The sequence below is a fragment of the Cetorhinus maximus genome, chromosome 10, assembly GCF_964194155.1.
Source record: "Cetorhinus maximus chromosome 10, sCetMax3.hap1.1, whole genome shotgun sequence".
Classification (NCBI taxonomy): domain Eukaryota; kingdom Metazoa; phylum Chordata; class Chondrichthyes; order Lamniformes; family Cetorhinidae; genus Cetorhinus; species Cetorhinus maximus.
In genome coordinates, this window is record NC_135888.1 from 79391030 (window position 1) to 79406794 (window position 15765).

Consider the following 15765-nt stretch of genomic DNA (forward strand, 5'->3'; position numbering starts at 1 on the left):
TGCCACTCTCAGTGCTCCTCCATGTGCGCTGCCCTCCTAGGTGAGACAGTCAGCCCATTCTCCAAGAGACCCGTGGTGGCCACACTGCACTGCTGCCTCCTGACTCACACTAAATAGCCTCGTCTGCTGCTCATTCACTTACTCCTGATTGTGACATACTGGGCGGTCAGCCACATCGCTCAACCCGTAAGGCCAGCCCTACCTGGTAAGCACTTCCACATTATTTTGCGGACCCCAGTTTGAGAACCACTGGTCTGAGGGCTCCTTGATAGATAGAGGTTGAGGCATCAGTGTAAAAAGTGGCTGCGTGATGGAATAAGCTGAAGCATAATGAAATATACTAGAATAATACCTTGGAGTATTGTTGTCCCATCAAGTGACTCTGAAGTTTTATTGTATGAAATGCACATGTATATAATTTTTAACATGCATAACTGTCTCTGATACCATTTGAATTCAATTCTGTATATCCACAGAGAAATACAGAAATAGACAATAAGCTAGTTATACCCTTTACTTTTTTGAAGTAAAGAATGCTGTGACCCCCTCACTTCTGAAACCCGGCTCAATTATATATTGTATGCAATTTCTCAAAACATACCACTTCCTAAAAGAACTCAAACCACACTTGCTCTACTAGTTCCTGTAGATATTACTGGCTCTTGACAGCACTACAGTTTTCTCATTGCTGCCGCCCTTCTCTGGTACACTGTCTGTTGCCTATGCTAATTGTGTGTTATGTGTTGATTTGTGAAATAGTAACAAAGCAACACTGGAAATTCTGGTTTCATCATAATTGTTAGGTGTTTTTCTGCCTTGTGGAGCAGTTTCTGCCGTATATTGTCTTTAGCTCATATGTAAATGGTTGGGAGTAATGCTGTTTATTTTGGGCTGTTGTGTGTGTTTCTTGTCTGTATTCCAATACCTGCTCTCTCTTCTCTTCTGTAAGAGTTGGTCATTTTTTTTCTCTCTCTCTGAACCTGTGATGACCCAGACAAACCATCCCCCTCACCTTCCAGTGCCTTGCCTTTGGGCAGGGGCCTCTTTAGTGCTTGGCCTTTAAGCTTTTAGTTTTCTTCTAATGTGAATTGCTCAATAGATAATGAGTGAGTTGTCATTCCAGACATCCAGGTGTTGATGGGGAGCCTGGTTTACCTGCGGCATGGTATTGCAAACTCGCCATATCTCCATCTGCTGGACTCCAATCAATGGGCAGACATCTGTGACATATTCACTAGGGATGCCTGTGCCCTCCTCGGCCTTTCGGTTGAGTCACCTCTCAGTGTCAGGTAAGCTCAGCATAAAGAAGCAAGAAGTATTTTCCTTTTTTAATATGTTCTCATTGTCTTTTTTATTAAAAAGGAGTTATTGTCATTACGATTGTCTTTTAAAAGTAAGACAATTGTAAAGAATTGTGTTTCACTTAATCCTACTTTATTATTTAAACAGTGTATTCTCATGATGAGAACAGAGGATTTATAATTCCAGTGGTAGAAGGGAGCTGCACTAATACAAGCTAATAACTGTCATTGACCCCAGGGTTTGTTGCCAATGAGTAAAATTTCCTGTGGCCCAGTGGAGTGAAATGATTTCTCTTGTCAAGTAAGCAGAATGATGATGTCAGTCAAACAGGATCATGGGATTGACCTGGTTACTTCGGTGATGCAACCAGCTCAGTCTTAAAATCCCGAGATCTAACTGGCTGAAAAACCATCCTTGGGAGGGAGCTTCTAGCAAGCTGACCGACTAAATCTCATCGATGTAGCCTCAGCTCTGGGATGGAGAGCTTCAGGAAAGCCAGCAAATTTTAACACTTATTTTGGCCAGAAAGCAATACTAACGTAACATAACAATTTCTGATATTTGAATAGCATTATTACAGTAATAAAGTTTGTTTCAAGGCTGCCATATTTTTAGCTAAAATCATTTTTTTTAAAAAATAACTGCACAGGGAGGCTAGAATCTCAAGAGTGACTGATGAGTTAAAACCAGTTCTATCAGCTTCATTGTGAATTAATGCAGTTCCCTCCTACTGCTGCATTTGGCTCATCCTCCAGGCCATTCTCCTAATGTTCCATCAAAATTCATTGTTTAAACCAAAGCTTTTTTAAAAAATCAGAAGTTGTTGGATCTAATTTGTAGACTTTACTACTCCAATTCTGAGAATCGAATAAATGCTCGTTTTCTTCCTGATGCTTGATGTGCTAATTTTATGAGTTCTCTTTCCATTTTCTCCCTGCCCAGTATTTTGTTTTTAAATGTATGTATGTATGGGTGAAATTGTCTAAGTGTGTGTCCGTGTCCATATGGGCTGCGTATGTGGAAATGCATGTGCATGGTGTGACTTCTTTCATCTTTATGTCACTGCAGAATTTTACTTGATAGGAGCCACTCCAGGGTAATAACCTTAACTGATGGCATGAAAATTTGCCACTCTCAGGGTAATGTGCAATTGGATCTAAAGACCTGGAGACATGACTTTGGGTTGGGTTAATTTAAGATGTCCAATATTGTTATGCACTGCTCAATATAATTCTCATTGCTGTCAGGTGTCAGCTGTGGCTCAGTTCATAGCACCCTCGCCTTTGAATCAGAGGGTTGTGGGTTCATGTCCCACTCCCGGAAACCAAGAACTGTGATTGTACTTGAAAAGAGTTGCAATCTGTGACTGTTGATAACTCGAAAGAGTTTCAAGAATGATCTGGTTAGTGAGCAATGATCTTCCCCAAGTTAATTCTCATTGCTGTCGAGGATTTAGTTGGGCAATGCTGTGCCCCCTCTTCACGAGGCTTTTGATAATCTGTAAGATTGTTTCTTGGCCAGCTTTTCGTGAAGCTATTTTCCAGCTTTAATGAATTCTCCCCAATTCTGGAAATTACAGAGCAATGTGCTGAGTTTATAGAATTATCATTTCGCATAGTCTGGCTCCATATTTCTGTCCATCCAGTACTCCAACCTCAGCTGATGTGTAAGTAATCATGCTTCTGTCCACCAATGCCCGTATTACTGAATGAATTAGTGTTGAATTGAGCCACCCAGACCAGTGGTCCCAAGTTTAATCCCGAATTGTGCTTTTTGTCAATCACAGTTTGAATCCAATAAGAATTCTGTAAATTGGAATTGGGATCTGCAGGAAGGGGCAAAACATCAGCAGGTTGCCAGTCGCCATCTAATGACCCCCAAAATTTGGAAACGGTCCATTTGTAGATGAAAGTCAGATTGTATCTGGGCCAGGGTACTTGTTAACTTAAGGTTACAAACCTCAATCCACAGCAGTGATTTGTTCAAAGGTTCTTCTTAAATCCACCATAAGGTAATTCTATTTTAACAGCATATTACTATCAAGAAAGTACTAACAGATTTAAAAGCATCAGACTGCAAATGAAAAGCCTTCTCCTGTAGCATTGTAGACAGTACATATAGTATGTTCAACAATTTTTCTGGCATAAATTATTATTTCTTTCCATAAATTTCTTGTCCTGATCAGATACCACTGGCTTAGGGAGATTTTACAAGTGTAAGGCCAGCTCAGCGGGTGCTTGGAGTTTGGTCTGCATCAGAATTTGGCTCTAAGGTGTAGTTGGCTTAAAAGTACTTTGAGTTTCTGGGTCCTTCTTTTAAGTCTACGAACTATGATGGGATAGTGGAAACTTGTGTAGGCTTTGATAGATTTTGAGTTTCTGGAAAGTGGGTGTTGTTGACTCCCTTTATCACCAGCACTGGAAGAGAATAGAGAAGTTGAGATTGTTCTCCTTCGAGCAGCGGAGATCAGGGGGAGATTGAATAGAGATGTTCAAAATTATCAAAGCTTTTGATAAAGTACATAGGAAGAAGCTGTTTTCATTCGCAGGAGGGTAAACAAGGCAAATAATTCACAATAAATAGTAGATTACTGAGAAGTGTAGAGGAATAGGTGGACCTTGGAGTGCATGTTCATAGATCCCTGAAGGTGGTAGGACAGGTAGATAAAGTGGTTAAGTGGGTATACAGGATGTTTGTTTTTATTGGCTGAGATACACAATATAGCAGCAGTGAGGTTATGCTAGAACTGTACAAAGTACCAGTTGGCTCACAACTAGAGAACTGCATACAATTAAGATCACTGCAGTACAGGAAGGATGTGTTCATACTAAAGAGGATACATTGAAGATATTACTAGGAGTGGAGAATTTTACCTATGAGGAAAGATTCAATAGGCTGGTCTTTTTTTTTGGAACAAGGAGGTTGAGGGGAGATTTAATTGAGGTGTATAAAATTGAGGGGTCTAGGGAGTGGCTGGAAAGCCCTATTTCCCTTAGCAGAGAGGAGGCATAGATTTAAAGTAATTGATTGAAGGATTAGAGGGGAGCTGAGGAAAAATTCTTATCACACAGGAGATGGTGGGGATCTTAACTCACTGCCTAAAAGGGTGGTAGAGGCAGAAACCCTCATCACATTACTTGGATGTGCACTTGAAGTGTTGTAACCTATATGGCTAGAGTCCAAGAACTGTAAAGCAGGATTAGGCTGGATAACCATTTTACAGCCAGCATGGACAGAATAGGCTGAATGATGTCCTTCTATGGTAAACACAGAATGTAGATTCAAGATGACTTAACAAATAAACCCGAGGGAAGATGAGGAGAAATGTTTTTACACAGTGAGTTATGATTTGAAATGAGATTCAACAGCAACTTTCCAAAGGGAATTGATGGATAAATAAATACTCAAAACATTTGCACGGTAATGGGAAATGGGCTAACTGGATAGCTCTGTCAAAGAACAGGCACAGGCATGATGGATCAAATGCCTCTTTCTGTGCCATAAGATTCTGAATGTTCAGGTGCAAGAAAAACATTGGACTCGCTGAAGCCCAAAATTACTGAGCTTGAGAAACAATTGATGATACTATGCCTTGCCAGAGGAGAAATTGTGCCCCATAAGAGGTGGTCAGCCTACAGAGGACAGTAGTGAGGCACAGGAAGGGAAGCTGATGACCATAAAGAATCAGAGTGAAACCAATGATAAACCAGTCCTTTTGATTTCAGCCTCCAGCTGCGAAGAAAATATGCCACAGCTCACCCCTTGAGATAAAAATCCATTGCCCTCAAGAAGTTTATTTTAATCCAATTCTTCCTATATAAAACTGTCAATTTAATAAATGTCAACAGTCTAGCAGTTTTCTAATGCTCTTCTGCCTCCCTGTTGATGGGAGACATCATGAAATGATTATACTTCTGTTTTTTGTTAGGGAGAGAAAGTGATTTTCTAATTATTAAAAAAATATATTTCATAGTAAAGCCAGAAAATGCTGGAAATATACAGCAGGTCTGGCAGCATCTGTGGAGAGAGAAAGAGAGTTAATGTTTCAGATCAGTTCTGCTATTCGATTCCATACATTTATCCAGGTCTTTGTCCAATGACTCAGTTAGGCACTGGTATCTTTCTGTCTAATTGATCTGTTTTTTTACTATAACAGTTTTTCTGCTGGCTGTCTGGCATTGCCAGTTCTGCTGAATATTAAGGCTGTGATTGAACAGAGACAGTGCACAGGAATATGGAGCCAAAAGGATGAGCTTCCAGTGAGTGTTGCCCATTTGAGTGTTATCGATGATTAAATTGTCATGTTCAAACTAAATACTTTTTTTACTAGTGTAATTTTAGCAACTTTCTATAATGTCCAACACCAACCACCACTCCCCCTCTCCCCAAATCTGAGCAAGTGGATTCTTACTGGTAGACGTCTTGAATGTGTGTTGTGACCAGATGGAAACAGGACTCTGGTTTTCCCCATAACTTGGTGCAGTATTGTGCATTTGCAGGCATTTGTGTATTGCCATGGTACAATATTTGTGTGGTGTAAGACTCCCAAACTGAGTCAGTGCTCAAATGTGCTTGGCCCTAAGTGTAAATTGAGCATTAACATTCCAGTATTGCATTTTCTACATTTACACTGATGTCATGAAGCTGCTTGTAGAGTCCAGCACTCTTGGGAGCTTTTCTCAACCCTTTCTTAGTCCGTGGTCATGCGGCAGATGTGTTTTCCCTTCTATGCCCTTATCTTCTTTACTTCAAATCTTGGAACTGCCCTAAAGGTTAATTTAATCCTAACTCCCCCTACAGGGTTTCACTTCTGGTCTCTGGGATGATGGATGTATTTCAGCTTTTTACTTCATTAATGGAATGTGGGCATTGTCGTCAAGGCCAGCATTTATTGCCCATCCATAATTGCCCTTAACTGAGTAACTTACTAGGCCATTTCTGATGGTACCTAAGAGCCAATCTCATTACCGTGGCTCTGGACTTCCTTCCCTAAAGGACATTAGTGAACCAGATGGGTTTTTATGACAAACTGGCAGTTCTGTGGCCAGCATTGCTGATAGTTTTTTACTCCAGATTTATTTGTTAACTGAAGGTAAATATTCCAGCTACTGAGGTGGGATTTGCAGAGAAGGAGTTGGGAATTTGAGGGCAACTAGCAAGGGGGCTAAGAGCTGCTGAAACCCTCTTTCTCACTTTTGTCAATGTCTTCGTGCTGGTTCCCCCACCAGCTTTGTTCACCCTCCAACTTATTCAAAACTCGCTACACACCTCTTGCCTTGTTCCAAGTGCAGCATGCCAATCGTGTTCATCGTCACTGACCTACTTTGGCTTCCTGTCCCCAACTCCTAATCCTTGACTTTCAAATTCCTCTGATATTCCATCCCACACCATTGACTCTTCAAATGGCCTTTTGTGCATTCCCCTGCTTCATCCCACCAGTGATGGTGGAACCTTCAATCATCCCAATCCCATTCTTTCTAAAATTTCCTCCCTAAACCTCTTTCCCTTCTCTCACTACCTTTGGAAAAAATCTTTTCAAAGCCTGTTTCTTTCACCAAGCTTTCTCTTGTTAGTCTAACACCACAGTTTGGTGTCTCATTGTCAATACTTTGCCTTGGTAAAACACCTAGAGTTGTTTTCTTTGATTAAAGTATTGAACAAATTGTTGTTTTATGATGTCAGTGAGAATCACTATATATCCTAAAAGTTGCCTCGGACAGTTTAAATGTTCTTTGCATAGATCAAGTTTGGAAGTGCCTGAGCAGAATGAATAATCAAAAAATCTGTAGCAGATGAAACACGCCAAGTTTCCTCTGGTAAAACCCTCTTTCTTGTTTTTTCCTCCCTGTCACATTTTTCCTTGTTTCTTAAAGCCGGTGGCTTGTGATTGATTGTAGTTCCACAACAGCCACCAAACGTCCACTAGCTAGTCAAAGGACCATATGTGACTCTGGGCAGTGAGTGTTCCTAAACTTTGAATTATGAAAGGAATCGCACTTGAATCTGTCCTCACCTGATGGTCACACACACACACACACACACACCTCTGCAGGGTTCGCTGGGTACTGATCAGGAGCTGACAGCCTGTGTTTTGTCCCATCCATTACCCCAATACTCAACACCAAATGTTATTCTCTCACAGCCACTCCCAATGTTATTCTCTCACAGCCACTCCCAGTTGAGATCAGCAAACTTGTCGCACGCCAGGGATTGAACGTGAGAACAGCATCAACTATATCACCCCAACCCCACCCCCAACTTTTTCTAAAACAACAAATAAAAATGTAAAACTGAGCTTTTATTTGTTTCAGATTGAGATTGAGCTGGGTAAGAAGTGCTGGTACCACTCTGTCTTTGCCTGCCCCATCCTCCGACAGCAAGCGACTGAATCCAACCCCCCCATGAAGCTGATCTGCGGCCATGTGATCTCCAGAGATGCATTAAACAAACTGATCAATAGTGGAAAGTGAGTAGTGTATGGATGCATTGACCGGTTTATTGGGCATTACTGTGTAACGTGGTCATAAGTTGTGGGATGACTGATATTTGCATGTGGGATGTGCCATTATCCTGGGTGTGGGTGGGAATTGTGAATCTCTGGAAATGATTGTAGATTTAATGAGGAGATTGAGCACAAGGGAAAATGCTTATGTTTATAACTGGAAAAGAATAGCCATCCCTAGCCCATCTAAACCAAAGTGCCTTCCTCCGTTTTCTCTAAGCCATTCTACCTCTCTTGCATTTACATTTAGCTGGGGGAAGCATTTAACATCCTGATTTAATGGCTGGGTGGTTGCTCTTCCATTATGATGACGATATCCAGATATTTTCCTCTAATTAACCTAATTTCTTAGCTAGGTTTTCTACCCCAACTGTATTGCTGGCATCAAGCACTTAAGCCATGAAGCGCTATCTCTATGGTCATTACCTCAGCAAATATACCTGCCCATCTTGGAGAATGCTGATGGGCGTTTCTCCTTGGGGAGCTCCTGTGCCCCAGTTTCACCACTGCACCTGCTTCAACTTCAGCATTGTTCTAGTTAGTGAAGTTTCAGACTCTGCACTGATTTACTAGCACCGTGGTGGGTTTGGTGCAGCTGTCCATGCACAAAAGGCATGATCTTACCCCCCACCCCCAGAATCCTCACCCCAGAGAACTCCCAACCTCAGCAAGCAGAGGCTCAGCCAATTAGCAAGGTGAGTTGGCTGCCCCCCACGGTAATGGATTAAAAGAATGGCATTAATTAGGGAGGGGCTTGCTTGCCAAACCCCTTATCAGAAGAATTATGGCGGATACGGGGTGTTGGTAGGGAGGATAATGTAAATGTAAACTAAAAAATCTTTTTCAGCAATGTGATCTGTTCTTGTATCATTTCTCATACACTTTTCTCCTTGTACAGATTAAAGTGCCCCTATTGTCCAATGGAACAAGCCCCTGCAGATGCTAAACAGATCTATTTCTGAAGAGCAACTTTGAGCCCAGTGGACATTGCACCTTCTGTTGGAAAGGGGCTCCTACTAGGGTGTGTCTGGTTTAGTACTGTTTTATTGTGACCAGTCTAGGCATTAGATGGCATGAATGTGATTTGCCCTGGATTGAGCTAACGTGGGCTGTGGCAGGTGCTTTTGGATAGTTTCTCAACCTCCCACCCGCTATTGTAGGACCTGCACTTTATTTTCACTAATATAGAACCTGGGGTTAGTCATTAACTCCTATCCAACTTTTTTCCCCCACTTGCAGATGCTTAGCCACTACCAGGTAGCTCAATTACAATTGTAGAGCTGATTTGCTGCCACCTGATGTAGCAGCACATGTTATAAACCCTGTGCTGTGCTGTGGAGCAGTTCCAAAATATGCCAGGGGACTTCCAATGACTTTATTAGTTGCTGTACATGCCGACTTTGACACGATTCACCATTACAGAGTTAAATGACATGTAGTCTCACCTCCTTCATTCTGGGGAATGTGTAATACAGTACCACTGACAGATACCAAGATTTATAACCCTTTATGATAGCTATTGAAATGCCATAAAGCTGTCTTAATGTTTGTCTGAGGGTGGGGTTTGAGGACATGGTTGGGTAATGGAGCAGAAGCTTTACATTGTAGCTGAATCTCGCACAAAGTGGTCACCAAGGTGAAGGGAGGGGGGAAAAGCCCTTACAATTTCCCAGCCATATAACTCCTCCCCTTCTCAAGGAGATCTACAGTACATTACATATAAAACATTCATATTATATCTGTATCAATGAGATTTTCTTAAGATGGTCTGTAGTCACATATATCAGTATTTTAGTCTTTTATGGACTGCAGTAATAATATTTCACCCTCAAATTATTATGATTTAGTCCTTGGGTCTAAAATTGTAGGCTTTGAAAAGGTAATTGGTGTTTTTTTCTGATCATTGCAGTAATGGCAGTTAACATGTTAGCAATGCGATTGAGTCCTACTGAAATCTAGAACTAGCTCAACAAGGAATATTTTGTTACGAGACTCCTGCTATATTAATTCACATGGAAATTGATTATGCCTTTATTATTTCTTGCAGAGATGGTTTCTGTATTAGCTCTGGTAACTTGCTCACATTTGTAGTCTTTCAATCTGCAAGAGCCGGTTTTTCTTGCTTGGTTAGAGGCGCTTCCACCACTATTCAGTTTGAAATTTAAGGCCCCATTTATCACGGACGCTTTAAAAGGTGTCCCCCCCGAGGTTACCTGTGGACAATGTATTTGTTTGTGAGTGTGTACATTTTGTCCTTGGAGTGAGTAATTCAGTTTAAAAATAATCCAGCAGCAAAGCCTTGTTAGTGAAAAAGGAATACGTTGGTTTATTTTGCACCATTGCTCTGGAAGTTACTTAAGAAAATATAAAGTTACAAACACATACACCCACCAAGATTAGTTACAGAGGAAGATAAAACGATACTTATAAATGTGAGTCAAGTTCAGGCTGTATTGTTCGACGCAGGCCTACTAGTTTTTCAAAGTCGAAATGTTGTGTTGTGTGGAGTGAAGGTTTTGAGGTTATAGGATTGTCTCTGCAGCTGCAATGGCTTCCACTGTTGAATTTCCAGATGCTGCTTTAACAGGTGAGCTTAGATGGAATCAGTTTTACAAGGAAGAGAGAAGGTCCCTTACTTCTGCAGGGGTGGTACTTTCAACTAAGAGGAAAGCAAAATATTGCGGATGTTGGAAATCTGAAACAAAAACAAAAATAGCTGGAAAAACTATTTTAAAAACTAGCTTATATTTCACCTCATTTCTATTTTTCTTTAGTTCTGATGAAGAGTCATACGGACTCGAAACGTTAACTGTCTTCCTCTCCGCAGATGCTGTCAGACCTGCTGAGTTTTTCCAGCTATTTTTGGTTTTGGTACTTTTAACTGCCTAGTTACTTTAGAGCAGACCAGTAGCTGCTTTTCTGGATGTCCCGCTTTGTCTCTCCCTGTTGCAAGCGGTTGTCTTTTCTGCTACACTGAAGCTGGTTCAAGATGGATCTGTCCCTAGGCAGCTTGCTGCCCTTTTTTTAAACATGAAACAATGATGGCTGCTGTTATGCTAAGTCATGTTCCATATAAGGCAAGTGGTAATTCCATTACAGTTTTGAATTCTTTTTAACCACCTGCTGTGTTCAAAAGTTGCCAGGGCTGTTCATGCCTTAAAGTGGCTTATCAGTTAGTCCCTTTGTATTTGGAGGAAAGGCCATCAAGGCAATGAGTTTCAGTTTATTCATTTGGGACACTCATTGAATTTCAAATGTTTTTTGTATTTATATATGTTTGGCAATGCATCCTTGTCTCCTCAGAAGGTAAGAAAGGTGGTTGAAATCCACAATTCTGTCTCGTAGCCTGGAGCCATTTTGAGAACAGTCTTTAAACTCAGTCCAAGATTTAAAACAAAAATGCAACTTATAGAATAGTTTTCTAAAAATTTGTAATGTAATACCTGCCCACCATAACACATTTAATCTTCTGATTTTGCACTGATTAACTAGATCTACCCAACATCCAATGCCAATTTTAAAGGATTTTTATAGTGAATTCCATCTATCTTCATCAGACATCAGATGAACACATTTGAGTGGTGCACTACTGAACTGGACAGTAAATCCCAGGATATAAGCATGGTTGGTGCTAAGTGCATTGGTCTTAGCCAGGACAGTACTCAGCACTACAGTTGCCCTCTGTTCCTGAGTAGGGAAAGGGGGAAATCATTTGGTGGTCTCACTCTTTCTTTATCCAGTGATCTCTGCTGAAAAGTATGCATATGTTGAACTGGACATCAGATGAGGATCCCCACCGTAGTCAATGGGCTTGTAAATCTTGTAGTGTGGGCTGGCACACAAAGAATGGTAGTTTGAACATCATATCAGAGAGCTGTCAATGCTCATATAACCATCCCCTGCTAAATGTCCCTGACTTCAGGAGAAGTAAAGAGGGGAGGAAATGCTTTGTTTCAGACACCAGCTCTTGATTCAGACTTTGCAAGTCAAAAGAAAGTCAATTTTTAGAAAACTTCAGTGGCGGCCCACTCTATCATTCATTCAACACAAACTGAAGCAAGGACAGATAAATTTAATTATTTGGACTTTATCTGAGATTGGCCAGTGGGGGCTACTGTTTTGTACTGGGGAGAATGGCCTATTTGCTTTCTCAACTCTGGGTGACAATGAGAGACAGGGGAGAGTTAGTTGAGTTTCGAAGAAGCAACAGGTTCTTATTATGCAATGGAATCAAAGGTTATTGGGGGTAGATGGGAATGTAGAACTCGGAACACAAACTGATCAGCCATGATCTTATTGAAAGGCGGAGCAGGCTCGAAGGGCTGAATGGCCTACTTCTCCTATTTCATATGTTCATATGAGTTGCGATGGCTACTCAATGTTCATCAGAAATCAACTTTTAAAAAATTGACCTTTTATTGAAAATTGCAGGTTGTACTTTATCATTTTTGAAAATATTCTGTACTCTTTTTTTTAATATAAACCCTGTAATTGTGCCTTTTCAAATGTTTGTTTTTTGTGACACATCACTGTAATTGCCTCTTGCACTAGTACTAAATGAGTGGCTGTAACACATCATTCATGACCCCCACTATACACGGTTGTAAGTACACACATAGGAACAACTTCTGTTAATTAAAATAAACAAAAAGATCACCACTTAGAAGCCGGTTTTATTTTAAAAAGCCTGTTACCATTTAATATAAACTGGTCATGCCTAAAAATAGCCACCCTAAGTATTCTTAATGAAGCAAGCATTAAATCCCAGATAATTGGGCAGCCGGGAGTAATTCAGTTCAATGAGAGTGAAAGGAATCTGGTTCAATCTGGTGGATTAAGTGAAGCCCACACACTGTTTGACCTTAAATTCAGCCCAGACTGAAGGATTGAAAATCTCCCCCAATATGTAAGTGTTTTGAGTGGAACAAACTCTACTCCCTGTGCCAGTCTCAACTGGCCACGGTGTCACTGAGTGAAGCTTGTGCTCTTTCATGGCCATTGAGTAATTTTACCAGCAGCTAATTTTAAAGGTGGCCAACATGCCCCCACCTTGAAGGCAGGGTTTCTTTTTGTGTGGACTCCTTGTTCCTTCCCTTCCACCTTCACCTGGTGCTGTACATCTGCCAAAGTCACCCAAACAATGAAGGAGAATGGTCCTGGGCAGAAGGCTTCATCCAAAGTAATGACCTTCCCTTTGGAGAAATAAACTGGTTCCTACACGTCTATTCACTGTGAAAATGCTGAGATGATGAACTACAAAGGTAGAAATTTGTGCTTTGTAGACTAAATGGCATGCATTGGGATGGAAGGTTCCAGCCTACCGTAGGGTTTCTTTGGGTTCTGGAGTGTAACCTGAACATATGATATGCCTACACCATTGCAAAAAGTAATTACAAACCCTCAAAAGCGTATTCAAATATAATATTTTTAGCTGTCAAAGCCAGATTCAGGATGTGCAACCCAGATTTACCTGTAGTGGGTTGAATGAAGATGTTCAGGCTGTAAAAAGAAAAAAATGACATTATATAGGATGGTGCTGTTTTTAACCACCAACAGTAGCATTTTCTGATGACACCCATCCTGCAAAAGATGGGGAATGTAACTTTTGAACTATCCTTCCTTGTTTTTATATATATAATGGGAAGGAGAGACCTGATTTTTCTTAACCATTTCCGAAATGTTACTGTCTCAAAGATGGTGGTTTCCCAATCCTTCATCTGTTTTTGCTATAGTTTTAGTTTGGAGGGTGTATGAAAATTTTGTAGGATTGCTCCATTTCATGAGCTGTTATTTTAATCCCTAGCTTGCTTGTCACCTGTCCTCCCACAAAACCAGAAGATTGTAAAGAAAAGGTTATGGAATACCTGGCAATCGGCAGTTTGGAGAGTTCAATGCTCTCTGATAATTTTAGACTGTTACATGACTTTTAAATTATATTATGAATAATGACTACATTATTTTAGAGAACAAATGTTTAATAAATATGTTGAAATGCTTTTGTGATTTGAAATTGTTTTTCATCTGCAGTATAAAAAGAAAATGCAATAGCAATCTTATTTTGTGTTTTTTGGGGTATTTCTTCTTTGGAGTGAGATTGTTAATTCCCTCATGAAGCAGTTAATGTTTTAGAAAGTTGAGGTTTACAATGACCCTTCACTCCACAAAAGAGGCCATATCCTGATCTTCAGAAAACATTCGATCAGGTTATTTTCATGAGGTGTGGAAGCTAGAATAAAAACTCTTGAGGTCAAGGGTAAAGAAATCTGAAAACTGGGCTTAGTTATCTCTGATTTAAAAACAGAAAATGCAAAAATACTCAGCAGGTCAGGCAGCATCTGTGCAGAGAGCAACAGAGTTAACATTTCAGGTCCATGACCTTTCATCAAAACTGGGAAAAGTTAGAAATGCATGATAGGCTTTAAGCAAGTGAAAGGGGGAAAAGATGGGGAGTAAAAGAGCAAAAAGACAGGTATCTGATAGGATGGAAGGCAGGAGAGATTAAATGACAAAAGGGTTCATGGTACAAGGTAAAAGATCAAAGGGAGTGGTAATAGGACAAGGAAACAAACAAAAGATGTGGCTAGAGGAGGTATGAATGGCAGGAATGATGAATAGCTGCTGTCCAAAAGCAGAGAAAAGCAAAATCAGCTAAGAAAAAGCAAAAAGCCTGAAAGATGAAAAGCTGTTGCTGGTCCTCGAGCTTGCGTTGACCCCATTGGAAAACTGCAGGAGGCCGAGGACAGGAAACTCAGAGTGGGGGCAAGGTGGAGGATTAAAATGACAAGTGATCGGAAGCTTAGGGTCATGCTTGCGACCGGAATGGAGGTATACTGCAGAGTGGGCACCCGATCTTCGTTTGGTCTTCCCAGTGACCAGATTGTGAGCAGTGAATAATATGTATTAAAGTAAAAGATGTACACACAAATCATTGCTTCACCTGCAAGGAATGTTTAGGGCATTGGATGGTGAGAATGGAGGATATAAAAGCAAGGCCAGCGAGAGAAATCATGGGCCCCAGTGTTTCTTCCGTTTCCGCGTCCTCTGGTGTGTCTATGTGCAACAGAACTTTTAAGAGGCCAGAGAACAAAGACTGAATGATTTACAATAGTATATGTTTCATGATCAGCAAGTTTGGAGACCCTGCTGATTGCTGCTTCTCACTACAATATATTTTCAAAATCTACAATGCGATACAACTTTATCACAATATTTCAATAACTTCAAAATCTCATAAAAAGCACCAAGATAGAGTGGGATAATAGGTAAGCAGACAAAAGAGCAAGATTGAAGTCAATGGAAAAGACACTTGAGAATCATGTGCAAGATTAAACAGGTTACTGATTCACTATAAGCCCGTTATGCACTCCTGACAATTTCACCCCACAAAGCCCGCTCACAGTTAACTTTTATTAACAAAATAAACAGAACTCCAGCCATGACTCCACCCTCTTCGCAAGATAATTATGGGTGACAAAGTCCATTTAGCCCAGTTCATCTCATCCATCCAAAATGACATATGAGCGTATATATTAGGAGCAGGAGTAAGCCATTCAGCCCCCTGAGTCTGGTCTGCCATTTGGTAACCTTGCCTACATTTTACCAGTGACTACAACTCAAAAGTATTTAATTGGCTGTAAAGTGATTGGAGCATCATGAAAGGAGCTGCATGGAATTTTGGCCAAAGTTTTCAAAAAAGAGATGAATAAATTCCTAATGATCAATTGGAATAGAACAAAACCAGGCTGCATTAAGAGCATTAGGAAATTGGAAATGCTTCAGGCAGGTTCTGTATTTGGACTTAAATAATGGGAGAAGTGCCATACAAAGTCTTTTGCTCATTCTTACTTTATGTATTATAAAACTATTGAATTAAATACTTTACAAGTTAACACACCTTTAATTGGGGAAATTACTCATCAAAACTTATTTTCTGCCAAGGTCTTTGGATCATCTCTTTCACT

At 40.5% G+C, this 15765-nt stretch overlaps 1 protein-coding gene across 3 annotated transcripts in view; it reads left to right on the forward strand.

The window, feature by feature from the left end:
- Positions 1 to 13799, forward strand: part of rmnd5b (required for meiotic nuclear division 5 homolog B) — a 36617-nt gene extending 22818 nt beyond the window's left edge. For all 3 annotated transcript variants that reach the window (XM_078550659.1, XM_078550657.1, XM_078550658.1), the window contains exons 6-9: positions 1124 to 1289; positions 5459 to 5561; positions 7614 to 7768; positions 8703 to 13799. In XM_078550659.1, the coding sequence (XP_078406785.1) occupies positions 1124 to 1289; positions 5459 to 5561; positions 7614 to 7768; positions 8703 to 8766 (488 nt within the window). In that variant the 3' untranslated portion in view covers positions 8767 to 13799. The remainder of the gene's footprint in view (positions 1 to 1123; positions 1290 to 5458; positions 5562 to 7613; positions 7769 to 8702) is intronic.
- The last annotated feature ends 1966 nt before the right edge of the window (positions 13800 to 15765 follow it).